Genomic DNA, 22,887 nt, shown 5'->3' with positions numbered 1-22,887 from the left:
AGTGAGAGGTAAGGCCGAGGGGACTGTGAAAGAAGGGGCATGTGATAACTGCTTTCTGGTGTCTGTTCCATCATAGTTTACATGTCTCCAAAGGGCAGACTGAGGAACAGTGCGTGAATTTTGTGGGGATGAGTGTTTGGCACTGTGCAGAGGAAGCTCATTATATAACCACCGGGATTTAGTGAAGTAGAAACGGGCTAGTGAGGGTCACGAGCTCCCCGGTGTGAGAAGAGACAAGCAGAGGCTGAGGAGCTCCCTCTTGGCAGTGTGGACAGACGCTGAGTGGGAATTTTGATTAAGCAGTCTTGGACCTAGGTGGCTCTGGGTCTTGTTCTGTTGCCCCGTGATACTTGGAAATTCGATATCTTATTGCTCAGATTGTTGATCGGGACTGTATCTCACAGCTACAAGTGTAAGGAAGTCCTTTGGTTCAGGGAAGCAGGGTCGCTGCCCTGTCTTTGAAACTCTTTATTTTTTACATATTCTGTCAGTGGGGACACCCTGCCCCATCCTGCAAACTGTCCAGTCCTTGAGGAAGAGGAGTCCTCTTCTCCAGACCCATCTGTCATCCCCAAAAGCTCCAGCTGCCCTGACAACACCTCCCCACCCTGAGCTCCTATGACCATGTCCCCAGGGACTTGGCTGTGAATCCCTAGCCTCCTCCATTTCCTTTCCCCAAAAAGGCCACCATACCCCACCACACACATGGATGATAGAAATGTTGGGTAACAAAATAATGTGGGTTTTTTTTTAATCCCAGGGCCCTGTGTACTCCTCCAAGCCCTGGGTTCACAGAGCTCAGGGAGGCAGTTGGATCTGAGAGTTCCAAGTGTCTGGGACCCAACGGTGATGATTCTAGTGAAACCCTCCCACCCTTCCAGGGGACCTGCTCCTTGTCTGAGTTATGACTGAGGAGTCTGAAGGTCTCACTCCTTTGTCAACCCATCCTGCCATTGTCCACATTACCATTGGTGTGTATCAGGCAGAGAACGGAGCTTTTTCTTGTGGTGTATTTTTGTTCCATCTAGGAGAGAACTCTGAGAAAAGGTCAGTATTTAGGTCCCAGACTTGCTCCTTAAAGGATTCCCAGGAGGAAGGGAGCACAGGATGGTGAAGTGCCCTGGATGGAGCTTAAGAAAGTTGGGACAGGAGAAAAAAGGATCTGGGAGCTCTTAATCCTCCATGTTGACATGTGTGTTGGTGTTTGCCAGCCCTTAAGAAGCTGCTGATGTTGAGAGAGCCCCTTGAGAGGCATGGTGAGAGCTGCTGAGGGGAATTTCTCATTAACTGTTAGTTTTCAGTGTCCAGAAAAAAGGCAGGAAAAGCCCTTTCTAACCAAGTGTAGTTATCGATCACTGCACGACAAATTACCTAAATGTAGTGGCTTAAAATAACACCCATTTACTATGCCACAGCTTGCGTGGTCAGGAGTCTGGGGTTGGCTTAGTGGGGTCATTTATTTAGGTCTTACAGGACACACTCAGGATGTTGTCTGGGCTGCATCTTTTCTGGAGCTTGGTCCTCCTTTGTTGGCAGAATCCAGTTCCTTGTGATTGTAAGACTGAGACGCTCAGTTCCTTGAGACATGGCCCCCTCCATATGCAGTTTACATCACCACTGTTTACTTTTCAAGGCCAGCATGAGAATCTCTCTCCAGCCTGCTAAGATGGAGTCTTATATGACATAAAGTAATCATGGGAGTGATCCCATCATGGGAGATTCCCATCACCTTTGCCTTAATCTATTGGCTAGAATATGGGTCTTACCAAGTCACCCTTCCTCCCACACTCTAGGGAAGAGTGTTACTCAGGGTGTGCCTCATAGCAGGTCGGGGGTCATCTTACGGTGGGTTGACACACCAAGTGTTTTACAAATCTTATTATCTCAAAAGAGCTTGAGGAAGAGATGGCAGAAACAGCAATAGAGTCAAATGAGGACCCGTCAGAGGAAACAGAGGACCTGGAACCTCTGGAACCAGATGACAGTGGTAAGAAAGTCACCCCCCTCCCTGCACTCCTGCCTTCTTTTGGCCACTAACTCCTGGAGGGCAAGTCCCAGCCAAGGTCTCAGTTTCTCCATCTGTACAGTGGACAGGAAGGTCCCTGCCCAGTCATGCCCCAGGTGAAGCTAGAGCTGTGCAGATGTCAGGGAGACCGGGGCCCGAGGAACACCCCCTTTAATGGTCATCTCGGTATCACATCCGTGCCACCTTTGTCTCAGGTACCTTCCAACAAGTCACAAACCTCCTCAACATCATGGACAGTGAGTCAACCAAAACGGACACTGCTGGGGCAGGTCCTGACATGCGGAAGATGCTGGCCTCAGTGATCATCACGGAGAAGGCCACCACCAAACCCGCCATGGTGATGAACGCGCTCATTCGCTGTCTGCAGGTGCCGGAGGTAGGGCCTCCTCCCCCTCGGCCGCTCCTCTGAGTCTTGCTGCTTGTTTGCACACCCATCCGCCGCTCAGCACACATTTACTGACTGTCACTGGTGCGGGGCTAGGTGCTGGGGCACAGAGATGGACAAGACTGCGAGGTTCTCCCTCCTGGAGGACCATCTGGGGCCTGGGCCACTCACTGTTTTTCAAAGCTCCTCTGTATTTTGACACAGTGGGTTTGGAAGTCATTGTCCTAGAGCAGGTGAGCTGAGTTACAAAAATGTTGAGCAGGAGTGAAGCAGGTTGATGTCAGGGAGAAGAGACACACCAGACGCGGGGTGCAGGAGTGCTTGGCCAGCGGGGAGACTGTTTACTGGGGCAGAGGCTAGGGTAGAGGGTGTTGATGGGAGTGATGGAAAATGTAACTGAGATCATGGTGGCCCTTGTACGACAGGGTAGAGTTTGCACTAGAGCATCACTATCCCCTGAGGACTTGTTAAAACTCAGATTTCGGGGGCCCATGGTGAGAGTTTCTGATTCAGTAGGTATGGGGTGCAGCTCAAGAATTAGCATATTTCTAGCTAGTTCCCAGGTGATGCTACTGCTGGTCTGGAGAGCACACTAGAGAGCCGCTGAATTTTAGACTATCCTTGAGCTTTTGAGGGTGAGTAGCAAAGAAGGTCCTTGTAAGAGTTCTTAACAGCAAGCTTTATTTTATAGAAAGATATGTGGCAGCCATAAGGAAGGTGTGTCGGGGTCCAGGAGCATAGGCAAGGGGTTTGCAAAACAGATTTTTTAAATGTAGGTTTTATTATTATTTAGGTATACTGAGACCAACAGCTCAAGAGATGACTGCCCTTGAAAAGATAATTTGTTACTCACAGAACCCAAGAGGCAAGGGCACACCAAGCTGCGCGGTCCCACCAGGAAGCACCAGGGTCGGCGGGAGGCAGAGGCATTGAGGGGGCATGTGAGCAGGAGTGTTTATTGTGGTTTCTGTGGGCCAGGCAGGATGAATAGGCGTGGGTTTGGCTAGTGTGCATAGTTTCAGCGAGCTCTGGGGTGTATGGGCTGCCCTGAGAGGTCTGGTCCCTGGCCCTGGGGTGATGAGAGCAGGTGTATAGTGGTCCAGAGCCTGAGAGCCTGACAGAGGAGGTGGCTAGCACGTGGGCTCTGGCTTGGTTGCTTGTATTTGACCAGCTTGCTCACGCGTGGGTGAGTTGTTTGCCGTCTCTAGGACTTGACTAACCCTGGGCCGTCTCTCCAGGGTTCACAAGGCCCCGAGAAGTCAAAGCCCCGGGAAATAGAGAAAATTTTAAAAGCCACAATTAATACCCAAGCCAAGGTAAATGATCAGTGGCAATAAACAGACGATAAACAAATAGGCATATTTTATAACAATCTGTGCCCAAGATTTTAATCATTCATTAATTAGTGAAGGAACCAGTAAGATGTTAAAATCTGTTAAAATGACAATTTGATAATAGAGATTTATGTTCTTTACGAGATAAAATTCCTTTGCGTTGTCATGAACAGGAATCATTTTCAGCATCAGTTTCCGAAAACGTAGCTTCTGTCCCTGTGGAGCCCTAGCATAGCCTAGACTATCACAGGAGGGTCTAAGGCGCACACTCCCACAGGACCGATAATCCTGCAGGGCCAGCCGGACAGCACCGAGCCCACCTCTGGGAGGCCACTCAGTGCCTGTTTTATGCCACTTTCCTAGTCTTGGACCGTTTTTCTCTTGTGACCATAAATATTCTCCAAAGATTAATTTCAATCACAGAAAAGCCTGGGCTGCTTATAATTTGCCTGGCTGTTTGCTTATCTGCAGCAGCAGTGTTAGCTGTGCTTCAAGGCCTCCTTGAGTTTGCTTTGAAAACCTAGAACATGAATTCTCGGCAGGAACTGCTCCAAAGCAGGTACAACTGATTCTTGCAGCAGTGGGGTTGAGGTGGGGGTATGTGAAGGAACGTTTAGATGTACAAAGCACAGATGTGTATAATCAGGTATATAATATCTTTGTGGTATTACATTCTCATGGTGGGGGGTGATTAGAAAAAAATGTTTAAGAAGGTTCCTTAGAGGACAATTAAAAAAAAAAGAAGAGGTTGAGAAAACCCGGGCTATCAATACTGGACAGGGAAGTTCACACAGTTCTCTTCCATCAGGAATTTTCACGGGGAATCTCTCACTGGAGTTTTCAAGCCTCTGTTACTTGCTATATCAAAACTAGGAAAGCAAGGCCAAGACTCTGTACTGCATGTCACTCATAGAACATACACATTTTGGTGACTTCCTCTCCTCTTGAGATCCCCAAATTTGCTAAGGTTTTGACTGTTGAGAATTGACCTCCTTACCAGCCAAGGGAGGGGGCCATCTTTGCCGATGGCTCCCCGTGGAGAGGAGTCCACCCTCCTTCCTTACGCATGGCCTGTCATCCCTGGTTGAATGAGAATTATTCTCAAGCACAACTCCCCAGGTGTAGTCTGGGTTGCAAAACCCATTTGTCCAATCCTGTCCTCAACCAGCTCATTTAAAATGGTGACAAGAGTTATCTAAGAAGCTAAATAGAGGATGTCCTCTTGGACTTGCAAGAGGGTCAGTGCCAAGTCTGTGGAGGACCCTGTGTGCTGACCGTTTGACGTCTGCCTTGCTGAGTACGCTGGGCTGAAAACAGAACAGAGGATAGATTTGCAAACCACACTGACTGGGCCAGCCTGATGGGAGGAAGGGGGGTGGCATGAGGGATGGTGGAATCAGGGTCAGAGTCTTGGGTGGTCTGAGGATGGTGGGTTTGTCTACCAACTGGGGTACTGATAATTCTGCAACCATGTCCAATGTGTGTGCTCCTTCCTACTGCCCTTCCCCCCCCCCCCCGCCCCCGCCACCAGCAATTCTCTGACACAAGCTGGATATCCTACAATTTAACTCAGTTCTGGCACTGTCTACCTGGAGATAGTGTCAGATCCCACAGGTTAAGGGCTCAGTCCCGTAAGACAACCTCACCCCCACCCCTGCTTCAGACGCCAATTGTAAGTTTGGCTAACTGGCTATAGATTGGAGGTTCCCATGATCTCCTCCTTGGGTTCAATTAATTTGTGAGAGTGGCTCACAGAACTCAGAGAAACATTTTACTTACTAGATACCAGTTTATTATAACAGGATGTAACTCAGGGCCAGCCAGATGGAAGAAATGCATAGGGTGAAGGTTTGGAAAAGGGCACAAAGCTTCCATGCCCTCTCTGCGCACACCATTCCTGCCAAATCTCTACCTGTTCACCAACCAGAAGCTCTTTGAACCCCACCCTTTTGGGTTTTTTTGGCGGCTTCATTATCTAGGCATGGTTGATTAACTCACTGGCCACCAGTGATTTATTCAACTTCCAGCTCCTCTCTTCTTCCCAGAGGTCAAGTGGGTGGGAGCGAAAGTTTCAGTCTTCGAATCAGATGATTGGTTCTCCTGCCATCCAGTCCCCATCCTTAGGTGTGGACCAAAAATCATCTTATTAATATAACAAAAGACACCTTTGTCACTCTCATCACTTAGGAGATGCCAGGGATTTCAGGGGCTCTGTGCCAGAAGCTGGACGAGGACCAAATATAAATTTCTTATTGTAAATCACAATCGTCCACTAGTTGGGAAGAGGACCAGAGGGAGGGAGAAGGTGGAGAATCTGCGTGCTCCGGCCCTGCCCCTCCCAGGCTCTGCTGCCCAGTCCAGGACCCTCCCACCCGCCATACTTGTTCCCCAGATTTCCACGCAGCGCAAAGTCAACATTTACAGCATCCTCCAGGAGATCATTCAGCAGGAGGGGGAGCTGGAGGAGCACTGCGTCCAGAGGCTGGTCACCATCGCCTCCAAGGAGATGAGGGGGCTGCTGGAGGTAGTAGCACCCTGCCCTCCCCCCACCCCCGTCTGCTGCCGACCTGGGGCTGGGCCTTGGTAGGCATGGCCCGGGATGCCAGGGGCCCTGGTCCGGTTACCCTACCAGGCAGGAGAAGGCTCAGCCAGCTGGAGGGAGCCCAGCGGGGCTGGAGCAGGTGAGGGGCAGAAGCCGGTGGTGACAGCACACATTGCTCTCCCATCCCCTGCAGGTGGAGAGCTACGTGAGGGCAGAGGTGGCCAGTGACACCCTGGTGGCCCTGTCCCGAAACCACTTCAGCCTGGTCATGTATGAGCTGCAGCACCGCCTCAAGCCCCTCGACCTCGCGGAAGAATCTGTTATCATCACCCTGGCGAAGCTGGCCAATGGCAACGGTAGGGCCTGTGGGGCCTCAGCCCCCATGTCTGACCATTCAGGCTGCCCCGTGCCCCTGCTGGGCCTCTGCCCCCTTCTCTACCCACATCCCGTTCCGCACCTCTCTCCTCTTACCTTTCTCTGGCATCCCTCCTTTTTGTCTCTGTGTGTCTCTCTGTCTCCCTTAGCTGCTAAGATTCTCCCTCTGTGTCCCACCTCTCATTTCTGTCTTTATTCCTGTCATCCCTTCTTTTCCAAACCTCTCTCCTCTCTCCCTCTCTGGCCCCGTTCTCTCCCTTCCTCCGTCCCTCTTCATTCCATGTGCTGAGCGCCTGCTCCTTGTGGTGGGTGCGGGACCACAGGTGAGTAAGACACCTTGAACCAATAAACAAGAAACCAGATAATCACATGAGGTGGCAGTTGTGAAGAGGACAGCCAGATGGCTTTTTGAGATCAGGATGGGGGGAGGCAACCTCATCTCTGTGGGGTCCTCACTGAGGCAATGATGCTTCAGCTGTGACCTGAATACTCAGATGATGATGATCTGTGTGAAGAACTAGATGAGGGTACCATCCTGAATGTGCAAAGGCCCTGTGGCAGGAGAAAGCTTGGTTTCTCTGAAGAACGGAGAGGTCACTCTGGCTGGAGTTGGTGGAGGGGATGGGTGTAAAATGGGGTTGGAGAGTTAGGCAGGGTATAATGGGTGTGGTGAGGAGTCTGGACTCTATTTAAAGGCACTAGGAAGCTTTTGAGGGATTTTAAGTTACAGAGTTGCCTGATGAAACTTCCAGGAAGCCCATTCTTGCTGTGATGTGGATGGAGAGGGGGTGGGAGGGTCGTAACTGTGGGGTGACGGTGGCTCAGGCTGGGACTCATTCGGCGAGTGGAGGACAGCTGTGAGCAGTAGATGGGGTTCTGGCCGTGGGCTTGCTGATGGATTATGTGTGAGATACAAAGGAATAGGAGGACCCGAGACTCACTCCCGGGTTTCAGGTTTGAGCAGCTGGGTGTACAGTGTGTTCATTTCCTGAGACAGGACACGCTGGGGGAGAGAGAGCTTGGGACTCAGGTGAATGTCTTCTGCGTGAATTGAGTTTGCATCCCTCGTGAGATGTCCAAGGGGAGAGGTCAAGTGGCCAGTTAAGGTGGGAAGCAGAGTTTAGAGGGCAGGTGTGGGCTGGGCTTCGAGTGTAGGTGGCATCCAAACTTGTTGTCACCAAGGGGGTGAAAGTAAGAGAGGAGAGAATAGGGCCAGCCCCCAGCCCCGACAAACCCCAAACCCGAGAAGTCCTAGGGGGAATTGAACCAGAACAACTAGGAGTGAGATGAGGACAGTGTGTTGTCATGGAGCCTGTGAGAAGGAGAGGGACTCAGGGAGGGCCCAGGGGCCCGTTGTGGCCCTTTTTCCTGGGGTGCCTGGGAAGACGGGCTGGAGGAGGAGGCTTCCGGGGGATGACGGAGGCAGGTTGGGTGGGAGAGGGATGAGGGGAGAGGCAGTGAAGACAGGAGGGGACAGAAATGAGGTGGCAGCTGGAGGGGCTCTGGGGCAAGGGGGGCTCTGTGCGTGTGTTGATGCCAGAGCCGGGAGGGGGGCAGATGGGGGGTGCAGATACGGGGATTCAGCGGGGGGGGGGGAACCTGAAAGGGGAGTTGGTGGGGGTGGGGCTGGAGGTGAGGGTGGTCTATCACCCGTTCTCTTTCTCTCTCCCCTCTCCCACTGCTGTTTCCCTTCTTTCTCTGCTCTTTCTTCTGCTGCCTGTTGCCTTTTCACTTTCTCACTCAGTCTCTGGTTCTTCATCCCAGAACGTTCATGGGACACCTGGAGGAGCTGGAGGCTGGGGAAGCCCACACCCGGCCTCCTCTTCCAGCTCCCTGCCTCCCCTGCTCCTCCTCCTCCCCTTCCCTTCCTCCTCCTCCCCTTCTCCTCCTCTCTTTCCCACCTCCTTCCCCCTTCACCTGCTTCCATCTCTTCTTACCACCCCGGCCTCCCACTCTCTCCCAGCTTGCACAAAGGGCTCCCTGGCTCTGTGCCAGGGGCTGGAGACGTGGGTAGTGGGGGCATCCTCTCTGCTGACTCTGCTCCCCCGACTCCCCGTGACCTCTGCCCACACCCCACAGTGTTTGAGTTCATGCCGTACATGGGCATCACCCTGGCCACCATATTCACCATGCTGAGGCTTGCCAACGAAGCCAAGATGCGCCAGGTGATCTGCAGTGGTACGTTTCCCACCTGGGCCTGCAGGTCTGGCCCGGTCAGGGTACTAGAGGGAGACGGTGGGGTAAACAGGTGAGACAGAAGGGCAATGGGATTCGCAGGAGAGGGGGCCAGGGAAACGTCTCCAGGTTGGGCTTGACTTGGGCAGGTCTTTGATGTCCTGGGTGTTGATAACTTCATGGTTTTTGGGCCCAAATCCCCAGTGCCTGAGAAATGTAGGGCAAAGTGTGTTTGCCATCCTCTGAACTGGAATCTGCAGGATGTGAATAAAAAGAGGCTTATTCCAGGCCTCACCCTTGACCTTGGCACAGGAGCCTCCAGGGCTGGGGCTGAGTCACACCTGCATGCTACACCCCCTCGGGGGAGTCTCACACACAGACATGCAATAAACCTTACGGAGCTGTGAGGGCATTGGAAGGACAGAGAGGGAGGGACGCAGAAGATTTTTTAGTAGAGTCTTTGGCCATCTCAGTGACTTGGGAACTGTGTGAGGGCTCCCTCCCAAGACGGTGGCCTAGGAAGGCTATGTCCTCCTTCCTGCCCCTCTGCATGTCCCCACGGGCAGCCATGGAGACCTTCTGCGAGACAGTGCAGTTTTACCTGAGGCACCTGGAGGACAGTGTGTACCCCGTGATGACCGAGGAGCAGTTTGCTGTGAAGCTCTTCCCTATGTATCGCTATTTCGTGACCGTGTGGCTGAGGGGCAACAACCCTGAGGTGAGAGGTGCTCTGCTGGGGGGAGGGGGGCACAGTCCCTGGCTCACGGCTCCCCAGCCTGCGAGGCTGGCGGGGCTGAGACACCACGGGGTCCAGGGAGATGGAGACCTGATTAACGGCAGAGCCGGGCGCTTATGATGCTGAGCCACGTGGGCCCTGGGCCTCAGGAGGTGGCTTGATAAAGGCCCTTGGAGGTGCTGGCCGAGGGTCTCTGTTACATGTGGGCTGGGTGCTCTCCGAGTGGTTTACCTGCGGGAGCGATTTCCATGGCAACTCTATGCTGTAGGACTGTTGCACAGATGAGGAAAGTGAGGCACAGAGAGGTTAAGTATCTGCCCACGTTCACGCAAGTGACAGAGCCAGGACTTGGGGGACAGTCTGGGCTTACTGCCTACCTGTGGAGTCCAAGGGGGGCCTGGACTCTACTTCCAAGGTCCCCCCCGTCACATGGATGGGGCTGACATCCCTGGGCCTTGCTGGGGCTCCTGGGCCAAGAGGTCTGAGACCCTGCCCCTGTGGCAGGTGAAGCTGGGGGTCATCAAGTCCCTGAAGCCCATGCTGAACCTCCTCCTGCCCAACGATGACCTGCGGGAGCAGGTGTACGACTACATCCCCCTGCTGCTGGCGGAGTATCAGGGCTGCCTGGAGGCGCTCTTCATCACACAGGTGAGGGGCCTGGGCTGGAGGCTTGGGATATTTGGGGCTCCCAGGTGTCCCGGGTGGGGGGGTGTCCTCCGGGCGGGAGGTGGGGCCATGGGGTCTGGTACTTGCAGGGTTTCCAAGAAATGGACGCTGCCATTCCAGGTGGAAAGGATGAGATCCCAAAGGGTCTTGGAGCCCACGGTGAGGTCATGGCCTTCGTATCAGTTTCCTAGGGCAGCAGGAACAAAGAACCATGAGGCGAGGGGCTTGAAACAACCAGAGGTGATTCTCTCCTGGTTCTTGAGGCCAGCAGTCTGAAATCAAGGTGTTGTCAGGCTGTGCACCTTCTGAGGCTCTAGGGGAGACTCTCGCACCTTCCAGCGTCTGGTGGCCCCAGGCTTTCCACCTCTCCAGCATCCCCCTCCATCTCCACGTGCCATCTTCCCTGTGTCTCTCTCTGCGTCCTCTCGTCTTCCTATAAGGACATCAGTCAGTCATTAGCTTTAAGGCCCACCCTAAATCCAGGAAGATCTCATCTCAAGATCCTTAACTAATCACAAGGACCCTGTTTCCGAGTAAGGTCACATTCTGAGACTCTGGGTGGACATGAGTTCTGGGGGACCCCATTCAACCTCTGCCAGCCTCGATCCTATGTGAGACGGAGCCTTTGCAAGATTTCGAGTGGAGGTGTGACCTAGGCTGACGCCTATTGTGAAGGGGGTCCCTCGTCTACAGATGAGGCGAGGCCCTTTGCTGTGAAAGCTGGGAGCAGAAATGAATGGGACGGGTTTGGGGAGCCAGGTGTAGATCATGCTGTCGAAAGATGGGATTCACCTCCAGTGACTCGGAGAGAAAGGGGAAGAAGGCCTTGAACACCACGCGTGGGGGCCCTAGCACAGCTCTGCCCAAGCTGTACTGTGCACAGGAATCACCCGGGGGCTGGCTGAAGCAGACTCGGATTCAGAGGTCTGGGTGGGGCCTGAGAGCGGGCAGATCTAACTAGCTCCCGGTGGGATGCCGATACATCTGGCTGACGGAAAACACCGAGTAGCAAAGGTCTGGAGTTTGACCCTGAGTTGGGAGAAGGTCACCTGCCACCACTTCCCACCCGTTGCAGGTCTTGAGGCAGATCCTGGAAATGTCAGTCACCACCAATACCCCTGTCCCCCCAATGCAGCTGCACACCATCTTCACAGAACTGCATGTCCAGGTGAGGCCGGCAGGCTGCGCTGGGCATGGCCTTCTCAGGGTGGGTCTGCGGGAAGTGGGCTGTGGCAGGTGGCCTGGGCGACCAGGGCAAAGGGTGAAATGGTGGTGGGGCTCCTGTCCCGCTCATGTGCCTCTTGCATCCTGCTGGGTGCGAGGCCGTGGTGCTCCTGCACCTGCATCCCCTGCGATCTCCCTCACCCTCCCTCCCTGCATGCCCCCCGCCCCTGCCAGGTGTGCTCCAAGGCCCCCGCCCAGCAGCAGTACAGCAGCCAGAACCTGATGGAGATCGTGCACTGCTTCATAGCCCTTGGTGAGGCTCCCCCAGGTCCACTGTGAGCCCATGGGAGTCCTGGCCCCTCTGAGCTCTGGGCCCAGGGCTGCTTCCTCCTGCTGCTCTGGCTCAGGGGGCATGACTCAGGCAGTCCTTCCCCCTGCAGCCCGCTCCTACCCCAAGGAGCTGATGAAGTTCTTCCTCAGCCAGATGGAGATGAGCAAGGAGGCCGTCCGCGTGGGGACCCTGACCCTGATTAGGGCAGTGGTGAGCGCAGATGGTGAGCAAGGGCAGGAAGGAGGGGCAGGGGGCGGGGGCGGCGGGTCTCAGCCAATTCTGTCCCGCTTTCATTTCCTCTTTTGTAGACACTGCTGTGTGGGCCAAGAAATCACGGCTCTCAGTCGCTTCACGTTTCTGTCCTTGAACCTAGCCAGCATCTGTCCCACTCTCCACACCCTCACCCCTCTCCTTAAACCCCGAATCTCAGCTCTCACCTGAGTTTGAATTTCAAACTGTTTACCTGAATCCTAGTATAACCCCCAAAGTGAAATCAAAGGCAGGATATAAAGCCTAGTTACACCGTATAGCTGTAGCCCTAAAGCCCCGTTGACCCAATGCCAAAACTTAGTCTGAACCCCTGATTCTAAATTCCTAAGTCCAAACCCTAAACCTGGCCGTGATGTCTAGAAGGAAATACTGTCCCCAGTAGCAGCAGCTCAGAGAGCACCGTTGTGTGAATTTGAACAAGGTGCCCCCTACTGGCAGCATGTTGTCTTGCATGACTTGAGAAGGACTTGAGTGGCTTCTGTTCAGCCCTTCAACTGGGTGCCCTTGTGCAGTGCACAAACTGGGCAACTGTATGTGAAAGATCTTCTCCTGACAGTAAACCCCTCTCTTAAAGAAATGCAAATTTTAGCAACAGTGAGACCCTTTTTACCTCTCTGATGGGCAGAGATGACAAAGATAATAACTAGAGTTGGCCTTTTTCTGTAAAAGGCCAGATAATAAAAATATTTTCAGCTTTGGAGGCCACGCGGTCTGTGAGAATTATGCAGCTCTGCATTGTAGAGCAAAAGCAGGTATAGACTGCAGAGCATGGCTGTATTCCAATAAAACTTTATCTACGAAAACAGGCTTTGGTCTGGATTTAGCCTTAGGGCTATACTTTGCAATCCCTGGTCTAGAATACAAGAAACCAGCCTCATGTACTTCATTGACAGGGGCATAAATTGGTAAACCATTCTGGGTGCTCTCTTAGATAAAGGTCCAAAACTTGGGCTCAACGATCTAACATTTTGTCAACTGTCTGAAGGAAATAATTGCCCAAAGGCAACAGGATAAATATGTTTATTATAACATGAGGCATAAAAGCAAAACATTGAAAACAACCTACATGTTTTTCTATATGGAATTTGTGGAATTAATGATAATATAGCTACATATGGAATATTATACAATCTACACTTTTTCATGGAAAAGCTGCCCTTTATATATTAAGTATAACAATACAGTATGGGACAATATATGTAGCATGACCTCGGTTATGTGAAAGAAGTCTAGGTGTTTATTCATGCATAAATGAGTTTAGAAGGATACACCAAAACTGTTGAGTGGTTATCTTTTATTTTGATTTTGCAATGAAAAAGTACTATTTTTATAATCAGAAAAAAGTTTCCATTTTGGAGATAAAAACTCTAAATTGTAACATTCTGCCTCGGTGCCTGAATACCTGCCACCTTCTACCCTGATCTCATTTCCTCTTTTTCCTCCACCAGCATTGACTTCTGGTAACATCTAGCCTTGAGCGTAACATCATCCTGAACACCTAACTCTAATTCTGTCCATACTGACCTCTCCAGAACTTTCTCCTGCTCTTTCTCACCTCCCTTAATCTTCCTTCTTCTGACGGGTGTGTGGTCATCAGCCCTACATCCAGCAAACACACAGCATTCTTGTGCACCATGCCCGGTGGTAACTCACTGCTGCTCACAGTGGCTTGGTGCGGGAGGTGCTCTTAGAATCCACCTTTTACAGGTGAGGAAACTGAGGCACAGAGGGGCTAAGTAATTCACCCGAGGCCACACAGCTGGGATGTGGTGAAGCCAGAGTTTGAACGCAGGCAGCCTGGCACCGGAGCTCAGGGTCTCTACAGCTGGGCTCTGCAGCCTCCATGTACCTGCTGTGTGTCCAGCACCACGTGTCCAGCTGAGGGGACTAAAGAGCTCTCGGGGGAGACCCCGCCCTGCCCTCAAGGAGAGTCCACTAGGTTCTGAAGAGACACGCACAAAGCAGAGGCCAAGGGAGGGAGGCATAAAAATAACGTCCGCTTGGGCTGGGGTGGGGTGAGCGTTGAGAGCAGTGGGAGGTGGACAGGGTGACTTCTGAAGGAAGTGTCCCTGAGCTTGTGGGGGTGAGTTGGAGGCTCTCAGGAGGTGTGACATGGACCCCTGACCCCTGGCTCCCGTGGAAGGTGTCAGGAGAGGCCTTGCCACTTCTGGGCATGTCCTCAGAGGCCAGCCCTGAGGCCAGTGGGCCTCCAGGCGGGTTTTCCTCTTTTAGAGCCCAGAATGAATATCAGGACCATCTACCTGGCCATCCGGGTGGTCAAGAACACACTCTCTGACACCCGGTCCAAGGTAACAGGGATGCAGACCCGGAAGGGGATGGGAGCCGGGGCCTCTGCTGGGGAAGCAGAGGGGAGTCGGGGGCATGGAGGGTGAGGGTTTCTCCCATTAGATGTAGCCGGCCCTCCCCTCCAGCTCTGTGGGTGGAGCGCCGGCTGCCTCTTCAAGTAAGGCCCTTTGATGGAAAACCTACCTTCCCAGACATCCCTGAATATGGCTAGAGAAGAGTGAGGCTCATTGAAGCTGTGGTCCCACTCCTGAGACCCTCCCTATCATCAAGGACCTGGAATTTTCCAGTCAAGGGTCTCAGGCACCACGCTGGGCAGAGGAGAGACCGAAGAAACCCAGATCCAGCTCAAGCTGCTTGGCTGGCTAGGGGTTTTCTAAGGTCTTTACCACATTTGAAAAAAGCAACTCTCCAAATAAAGGCTAAAAACAACAGTGCTGGCTCCATTGCAGCCATGGTCCCCTGGAGTATAGATTTGCTTCTGGACACAGACCCTGGGGGTTGCTGTTGATCCATCCTGTCCCGAGGAGGGGAGGTCCAGGGTGGTGAGGGTCCCACAAACCAGGGAGAGAACAGGGGCGTTCGGGCTGGAGACAGGCAGAGCCGTCTTCAATACCTGGACGCTGTCCGGGGAAGAGGGAAGAGGCTTGTTCTGTGTCGCACCCACCTATGAGCCCCAGGGAGCCCAGGAGAAGAGTCAGGTTGTCCCCACCAGGGCTGTGCGAGGTGGGAGCAGCCTACCGAGGAAGGAGTGTGCTCGCATCTCTGAAGGGCTCAGACCAGGCTCCTGGGTGGGTGGCCTGCTGAGTGGGAGCCCCTGGGTGAGGCACAGGGCGTGGTGGAGAGAGTGGGCAGTAGCCAGGTAGCCCCTGAGGCCCCTTCCAGACCAGAGCACCCTCAGTTCCTAGCTGTCTCGTGTAATAGGATTGGGTGTTGGATCCCGAACCTCTAACCCCCAGCATGCCTGCACCCTGTCCCCTCAGGTGAGGATGGCTATTCTCCGTATCATCGGTCAGTTGGCCCTGTCTGGCTTCCAGGACAGGATCAGAGGCTGGGGGCTGAAGTACGTGTCTGTGCAGCTGACCTTATCCACCTACAAACTGGTGAGTGGCCCTGCCATGCAGATGGTGGAGCAGCTGGACTTTGGAAATGGTTTCCACAGCCTTGAGGAAAGTGTGCTGCTCAGTGTACCTGGGTTTGAACTGCACGAGTGTACGTTCATGACACAAGTACATAGACACACACAGTAAGCTGCAGAAGTCTAGAAAACCCTGAAACACGTGCACAGCTCTGAGCGTCCCAGAGACTCAGCATCTGGGCATCAAGCCTCGTGGGGATGAGGAAGCCACAGCCAAGACCACGATAAGCCCCTGTCAGCCCACAGGCAGGTGCCCCTCGGTTCTGTCTTCCAGACAAATCGCCGGGAGAGCTTTTATCAGAGGGACTTGGAGGAGAAGATGGTCCACAGGGTCGCCATGGACACCGTGAGGATCATAACCTCTTCTGTCAGCGGGATGCCCAGCGTGAGTTGGCCCACTGGGCTGGCACACCGCAGCTGATAGCTCCTGTCTGCGCAGGCCCAGAATCCGGCACTGGCGCTTCTGCCATTCCCCTACCTCGGAATACCGGGGCGAGGGGGGCGGTGTGGAGGGGGAGCTTATGTTCCAATTGCCTGAGCTCTTGTCTTTCAAGATCCAGGTGCTTGATGGGAACTTAGTGCCTCTAGATGCCTGGCACCCAGTAGGCCTAATAAGTGTCGGTTGACTTACTGCTTGAAATGTGTCCATTACCTTAAAGTCCCTTCAGTCCAGGGATGTGTGTCTATGTGTATATGTAAATAAGTGATTTCAGTGGTTTAATTCCACGGACCTTCAATCAGTTCCTACTATGTGAAAGACACCAGGGCATACACTCGAAAGGCTCAGTGTGACCCCCAAGCTGTTCACAGGCTTTAGGGGAAACAAAGGTGTCAATTTTTAATTGCCATACAAAGTGACATAGCAAATAAGATAGGAAAACTTTACCTTAAGACAGCATAAGGAGGGAATCACTGTGCATTAATGCAGGCCATGGGCTAGCGTCTCCCCATCCAGTGGCCGCTTATCTTAATTACAGAAGCAATCGTAATAATAATAATAAGGTTGCAATCCATTGAGCACCGGCGAATAGCAGGCACTGTACTAGGGGTATCATATGTAGAATCTCATTTAATTATCCCAACAACCCTGTGAGATGAGGTCTATTGTTATTACCGTGCTTTTGTAGACGAGGAAAGTAAGGCTCAGAGGGCCTCAGTCATTTGCTCAAGGATCCTAAGCTGGTAAACAGTGGAGCCAGGATTAAAATGTTCTTTCTAGCTCCCCGTGCTGCCTCCCTGGGGGAACCCAGGAGTTGGGGACTCTAGTCCTGCTGGCTAGAACAGGTCAAGCAACGTCAGCTGTAGCACCGGCGTTCACCCCACATTCCTAGGGGTGGGAGAGCGGCTAAGGGGGACCAGGGTCGCTGGGGGTGTTCAGTGATCATCTGAGGAGAGGGGAGATGGCAGGGCAAGGGGGGCGGCTAGAGACACAGCTCTAAGCGTCTGCAGAGAAACGGAAGCCGTAGGAGATATGTATCAGTGTATCATGTGCTTTATTTCAAGGAACTGGCTTGTGCAATTGTGAGGGCTGGCAAGGCTGAAATTTAGCGGTCGGGCCGGCAGGCTGGGGACTCGCACCGTCTTGAGGCAAACTCTGTGCTTCAGGGAAACCTGTTTTTTGCTCTCAGCTGATTGGATGAAGTCCACTCACAGTTATCCAGGCTGGTCTCCTTTACGGATTATGGACGTTCATTAGATTTACAAAATACCTTTCACAGCCACACTTAGGTTAGCGTTTGATTGAATAACGTGATACCTTCACTTGCCAAGTTGACACGGAAAAACTGATCATCAGAGTTGGCCAGCGTGGCTGGGCTGTCTGCACCTCTAGAGGACTGGGGGTTAGAGAGAGGGCTCTGGTCAAAGAGGATGCGGTGGGTGCGGGGCTGGAGCGAGGCCGGCAGGCGCAGGGGTCGGGCGCCCAGGACCTGCTGACCCCCTCGGCCATGGCGGGTGGGTGCCACTTCGACGGCCCTGGCGGGAATCCGGGCTGGCAGCCAAGCTGGGCAGGGCTCAGGGGGTCAGCGGGTCGGAGCGTGGTTCTGGAAAAGCGACACCATAGGGGGAGCGCGGACTGATCCTGGCGCCCTTGCCCGCCCCCCAGGACTTTTGGCTGAGGCTCCTGTGCTACATCATGGAGACAGATTACACGGAGGCCTTGACCCCCATCTGCGTCAGCCTCACAAACCTGGCTGAACGCCAGCTCCACACCAAGGACGCGGAGGCCAGCGCGACCAGGAGGAGCAGGCACGGTGGGCAGCAGCCCCACGCCGGCTGGTGCGGGTGGGCACGCCCCCCTTCTCCAGGAAGCAGTCTGGAGCCCAGACAGCCAGGCCCAAGCCCACCCTTGCCGTATCTGAGCAGCTTAAAATCACACAGACTCCCTCTGGCAGTCCACTCCTCGCGTCCCCACCCCCCAGCCCAGACCCCACCTGCAGGGGTCCTATCTCAGGCTCCTCTAGGTGCGACCTCTCTGGGCCCCCTTGAGCCGTCCCCACCCCAGGCCTCTGAAGCCGCCCACACCGGGGACCCCCGGATGGAGCGCCATAAACACCAGACTCACAGGAATGTGACTAGGCCGACCTACTTACGGGGGACACTGCTGTCCCAAGAGGGCCGCCCTCGTGGGCCTGGGGCTTTGCGGATGGGTGTGGCCAGTGACCGGAGGTGATGGGGAGACTCACAGGACCCAGCGATGGTGAAGGGCAGAGCCTGCTCTGAACAACCAGCTAGGCCACACCCTGAGGTCTTTCTCAAGCCTCCACCCGGACTCTGGGGCTGGGTCCTCTTCTGGGCATCACCCTCCTCCCCGCTGCAACTTCTCAGCCCTCCCTCGCCCACTGGTCCAAGTGCTGTGGGTTTGGGCTTATTGCCTCCCAAAGCCTGCAAAGGAGGTGAAGTGAGGGGGCAGGTGTCTAACTACCGTTGGCTCCATAAAGCCAAGATTCACAGTAGGAGACAAACACTCTCATGGCTGGTCCTGGTGTCCACTACAGATTGGGTGTGTCCTGAAAGCAGTATCTTGTAAGCCCCAGCCTGTAGCACTAGGCTGCTTCCCAAGATAATCAGTTATAATGATGATATTCTTTATGGAAAATCCTCCGTCCTGATCCATCCTCCATTCTGGGGGCAATGGGATGCTGTTGGGGAAGCACCTTGCAGGATAAAGCACCCCCAGGGGCTTGGGAGCAGGACGGCTTCAGCGGGGGTCACATCTTCTTCTTCTCAGTGGAACTGCCTGCACCACAGAGGCTGCTGGCCCGTCTTCTGGTGAGTGGCTCACTTGGGCTGTGTCCTGGCCTGGCCATGGCTATGTCGTGCGGGGCTTCTCTCTTGAGCTCCCAATTCCCAGAGCCTCCAGGGAGGGGAGGGAGCTGGACAGTTGGCAGGACACAGCTTTCCAAGCCCCTGTTGTCCCTCTGGGGTACGTGTGGCAGGGACAGTACGCTCCCAGATTTCTCTGCTTGGCCTTTGAATGGCCCCAAAGCATCTGCAAGACACTGTCAATAGCCTGCGCTTCCCTGGGGTCGGCTCAGTCCAGCACCCATGCGTCCTCCTCCTTGCGTTGACCATGGACATTGATCCATGCTCCATGGAACCCGGGGTGGGGAGGGACCCCATGGTCTTGCCCCTCATCTCCTTCCTTCCCTGCATCATCCTCTACGGGGGGCGCTCTGATCCTGGAAATCCTCAGAGCTCTGTTTGAAAACCCCCCATCCTGTCCCACTCTCCCTTTATGAGCATGGACCGCGAGACCCAGGTTGGGGAGCGGGGCCCCACTGGAATCTCGGTGCCTTCCAGGTGCTGATGTCGTCCCCCTACAAGGGGGAGGGCCGCGGGATCGCCATGCTCAACCTTCTGAGGACCCTGAGCCAGAGCATCGCCCCCTCCATGGCCGACATGTGGGAGCTGGAGATCCCGCTGCTGGTCAAGTACCTGGAAGGTGAGGTGCCCGGGGTGCATGCCTGAGTCAGCCCTTCAGTGGACACACCAGGTACTCATCACATGGCCTGAGCAACAGGAGCCCAGCCTCCAGGTGGCTGGCACAGCCTATTTTGGTTCTTGGGAAGGTGGGGAGAGAAATTCAGCCCCAGATGCTGGGCTAAGGTGGCAGCCCCAGGGAAGAGCAGCAGGAGAGAGGAGCATGTGTGGCCCTTCTTTCTGCAGAACATACTGAGTTTACTTGGAACCAGAAGACTTGGGAGGACAAGCTGATTCAGGTATAGGTGATCCCACCTGCTGAAGCCAGGGTGGAGAGATGGTGGGGAAGGCTCTCGGTGGGGTTAGCGTGTGGGGAGTTTAGGAGCCCTTAAGGGACATGTTCCCCTTCTATCAGAAGACTTGGGGAGTACAAGCATGTCCACAGCAGGAGAGCCCACCCTGGGGAACCAAGAGCCCAGGGAAGCAGCACAGGGTGACACCCCGCCTGCCAGTTCCCAAGCCCACAGAATACCGGCGCTGGGTCTGGGCTGTTGGGTTGAGGGATCTAGAGATGGGGAAGGGGCTAGAGAGGGTAAGTTGTGGCTCAAGGTCACACAGCCCTGCTGCAGCACTGCCTGCTGGTGTCTTCCACCTCCCCAGTTTCTGAGAAACTCCCTCAAGAAGACTCAGGGTTCCAACTGGAGCCTGCGTCTGAGCAAAGAGCTGAACAACCAGATCGAGAGCTTTGACAGCCCCTCCTTGGAGAAGGTTGGTTCCCAGAGGCAGGGCAGTTCAGACAGGCCAGGGACTCCAGGGACAGTAAACTGGAGAGGGTCATGCCATGTGGGAGACCAGCGGCACCTGTGGCTGTCTATAGGGTCCTGGGAGGAGAGATGGATGGCTGGTCTAGACCAGTGGCTTTTAGAGTTTTGTTCTGTTCTGCTTTTCCTTAAGAACCTGCTTTGTTGGAGCTGGGAATCTCTCCTCCAGCCACCAGCTTCCCCATTCTTCTCACCTCACTCCCCACCTTAAGTGTTGTCATTGCAGAGTCAACAGGCAAGGAATGAGGTCTGAACAGGTTTTGGTAAATAGTGAAAAGGGTGAGGATGACAGTGAACCACAGAAGGCCAAAGAAGGAAGAAGATAAGGCCTAGAGAGGCAACAAAAAAGTGGCAAGCTGGGGTTTGGAGCCGGACCCCCAACTTTGGTAGAGGGGGGTAGGGGAGCAGGACGCCTTCTACCAAACCCTGCAGCACACCCACCCCCATCCCCACCCCACAGATGAGTTTCTCATCCCTGACTCATCCAGCTACTGGCTCATGACCACGTGTGTATATTTCATTGTAAAAGGGTCTTTACAAAACTATAAACCTTGTTGAAAATCAGAGGTCTCAATCAGTGGAAAGCATTTCATGTTCATGGATTGGAAGACAATATATTTAAGATGGTGACACTCCTCAGTTTATCTACAGATTCAACATGATGCCTACCATAATCCCAGTTGGCTTTTTTTTTCACCCAGAAATTGACAAGGCCATCCTAAAATTCACATGGAAATGTAAGGGGCCCAGAATAGCCAACAGAGCTATGATTTAAAAAAAAAACAAAACAAAGTTGGAGGACTCAGGTTTTTCAGTTTCAAGACTTCTTACATAATTACGGTAAACCAAACAGTATGATACTGGCATTAGGAATGATAATAGATTGAAGGAATAGAATTGAGGGTATGGAAATAAATCTCACATTTACTGTCAGTTGAATTTTCAACAAGAGTGCCAAGACAATTCAGTGGGGAAAGAATAGTCTTTTCAACAAATGATGCTAGGAAAACTGCATAGCCACTTACAAAAGAATTAAGTTGGACCTGTTCCTCATACCATATACAAAAATTAACTCAAAGTGAATCATAGACCTAAATATAAAAGCTAAAACTATAAAACTCTTTGAATAAAACATAAACATAAATCTCCATGACCTTGGCTTGAGCAAAGCCCTCTGAGAAAAGACACCAAAAGCACGGTGGTGAAAGAAAAAACAGGTAAATTGGACATCATAAAACTAAAGACTCTTGTGCTGAAAATGGTACCACCAAGAAGTGAAAAGACAACCCACAGAATGAGAAAATATTTGCGAATCTAGTCCCTGATAAAGGATTTGTATCTAGAATATATAAAGAACTATAACTCAATAATAAAATGACAATTAAGCCAATTTAAAAATAGGCAAAGGATCTGAATAGACATTTCTTCAAAAAAGATACACAAATAGCAAGTAATCACATGAAAAAATATTCCAGATCATTACCGTTAGGGAAATGCAAATCAAAGCCACAACAAGATATTACTCCACACCCACAAGGATGGCTGTAATCAAAAAGACAGATAATAACAAATGTTGGCAAGAATATGGAGAAATTGGAACCTTTATATATTGCTGGTGTGAATACAAAATGGTGCAGCATTTTTGAAAAACAATGTGGCATTTCCTTGAAATGTTAAATATAGTGTTATAATATGACCTAGCATTTCCACTCTTTAATTATATATGCCCAGGAGAAATGAAAACATATGTCTATACAGGATCTTGTACATAAATGTTCAGAGCAGCATTATTCATATAGTCAAAAAGTAGAAAAAACAAATGTTCATTAGTGGATGAATGGATAAACAAAATGTGGTATATCCATACAATGGAGTATTATACAGTCACGAAAAGGAACGAAGTACTAATATATGGTACAAAAAGGATGGCCCTTGAAAACATCATGCTAAGTGAAATAAGCCAGATGCAAAGGAGCACAAAGGACCACATGTTATATGATTCTACTTATTTGAAATATCCAGAATAGGCAAATCTAATGAGACAGAAAGTAGATGAGTGGTTGCCAGGGACTAGGGGAATGTGGGGTGACCGTCAGTGGGTACAGGGTTTCTTTTTTGGGTGATGAAAGTGTTCTAACCTTGATTGTGATGATGGTTGCACGATTTTGTGAATATGCCACTGAATTTGTAAACTTTAAATGGGTTAATTGAACAGTATGTCAATTATATCACAATAAACATGTTTAAAAAAGATTTTTACAGGCATCAACTAAAATTTGCATTTGTTCAAATACATACCCTTCATAATTGAGTGTGTAAAATAACAAATAGCAAAATATCAATATATCTTCTATAGTTAAGTGCTATAGATTTGTGGGTATAAGATCTTATCAAATGTCAATTTAAAGCCAGAGGTTCATTTGGAAGAAACTTGTGTACGGTATTTAATAAGCAAATGCATACAATTCAACCACATTACAATAACTCACCTAGCTTAAGTAAAGCAAATAAATAGATAAATATGTAAATAAGTAAACAGATAAGCAAACAAACAAACAGGATTTTACTAGCTCGGATAACTTAAAAAGTTATTATTGGATACAGTGGCTTAAGGAATTTCATCAGGACCCTCCCAGTCTCTTCATTGCTCAGTCAGACATCCTCCAGGTGTGGGCAAGGCTGGCGTAGCCTCCAGACTT

The 22,887-nt window shown here is 52.1% G+C and overlaps 1 protein-coding gene across 1 annotated transcript in view; it reads left to right on the top strand.

Moving 5' to 3' along the window:
- Window positions 1-22,887, top strand: part of MROH2A (maestro heat like repeat family member 2A) — a 47,357-nt gene that overhangs the window by 639 nt on the left and 23,831 nt on the right. Inside the window, exons 2-19 of the mRNA XM_057746484.1 lie at window positions 1,892-1,987; window positions 2,221-2,402; window positions 6,138-6,269; window positions 6,481-6,643; window positions 8,742-8,840; window positions 9,404-9,555; window positions 10,078-10,221; window positions 11,315-11,407; window positions 11,638-11,716; window positions 11,844-11,957; window positions 14,237-14,313; window positions 15,292-15,411; window positions 15,721-15,831; window positions 17,551-17,698; window positions 18,676-18,716; window positions 19,248-19,389; window positions 19,614-19,666; window positions 20,028-20,135. Of these exons, the coding sequence (XP_057602467.1) occupies window positions 1,892-1,987; window positions 2,221-2,402; window positions 6,138-6,269; window positions 6,481-6,643; window positions 8,742-8,840; window positions 9,404-9,555; window positions 10,078-10,221; window positions 11,315-11,407; window positions 11,638-11,716; window positions 11,844-11,957; window positions 14,237-14,313; window positions 15,292-15,411; window positions 15,721-15,831; window positions 17,551-17,698; window positions 18,676-18,716; window positions 19,248-19,389; window positions 19,614-19,666; window positions 20,028-20,135 (2,054 nt within the window). The remainder of the gene's footprint in view (window positions 1-1,891; window positions 1,988-2,220; window positions 2,403-6,137; window positions 6,270-6,480; window positions 6,644-8,741; window positions 8,841-9,403; window positions 9,556-10,077; window positions 10,222-11,314; window positions 11,408-11,637; window positions 11,717-11,843; window positions 11,958-14,236; window positions 14,314-15,291; window positions 15,412-15,720; window positions 15,832-17,550; window positions 17,699-18,675; window positions 18,717-19,247; window positions 19,390-19,613; window positions 19,667-20,027; window positions 20,136-22,887) is intronic.

This window comes from Hippopotamus amphibius, chromosome 8, assembly GCF_030028045.1.
Source record: "Hippopotamus amphibius kiboko isolate mHipAmp2 chromosome 8, mHipAmp2.hap2, whole genome shotgun sequence".
NCBI classification, from domain to species: Eukaryota; Metazoa; Chordata; class Mammalia; order Artiodactyla; family Hippopotamidae; genus Hippopotamus; species Hippopotamus amphibius.
Note: the sequence above shows the minus strand (reverse complement) of the source record. Positions and strands in the feature narration are given on the sequence as shown.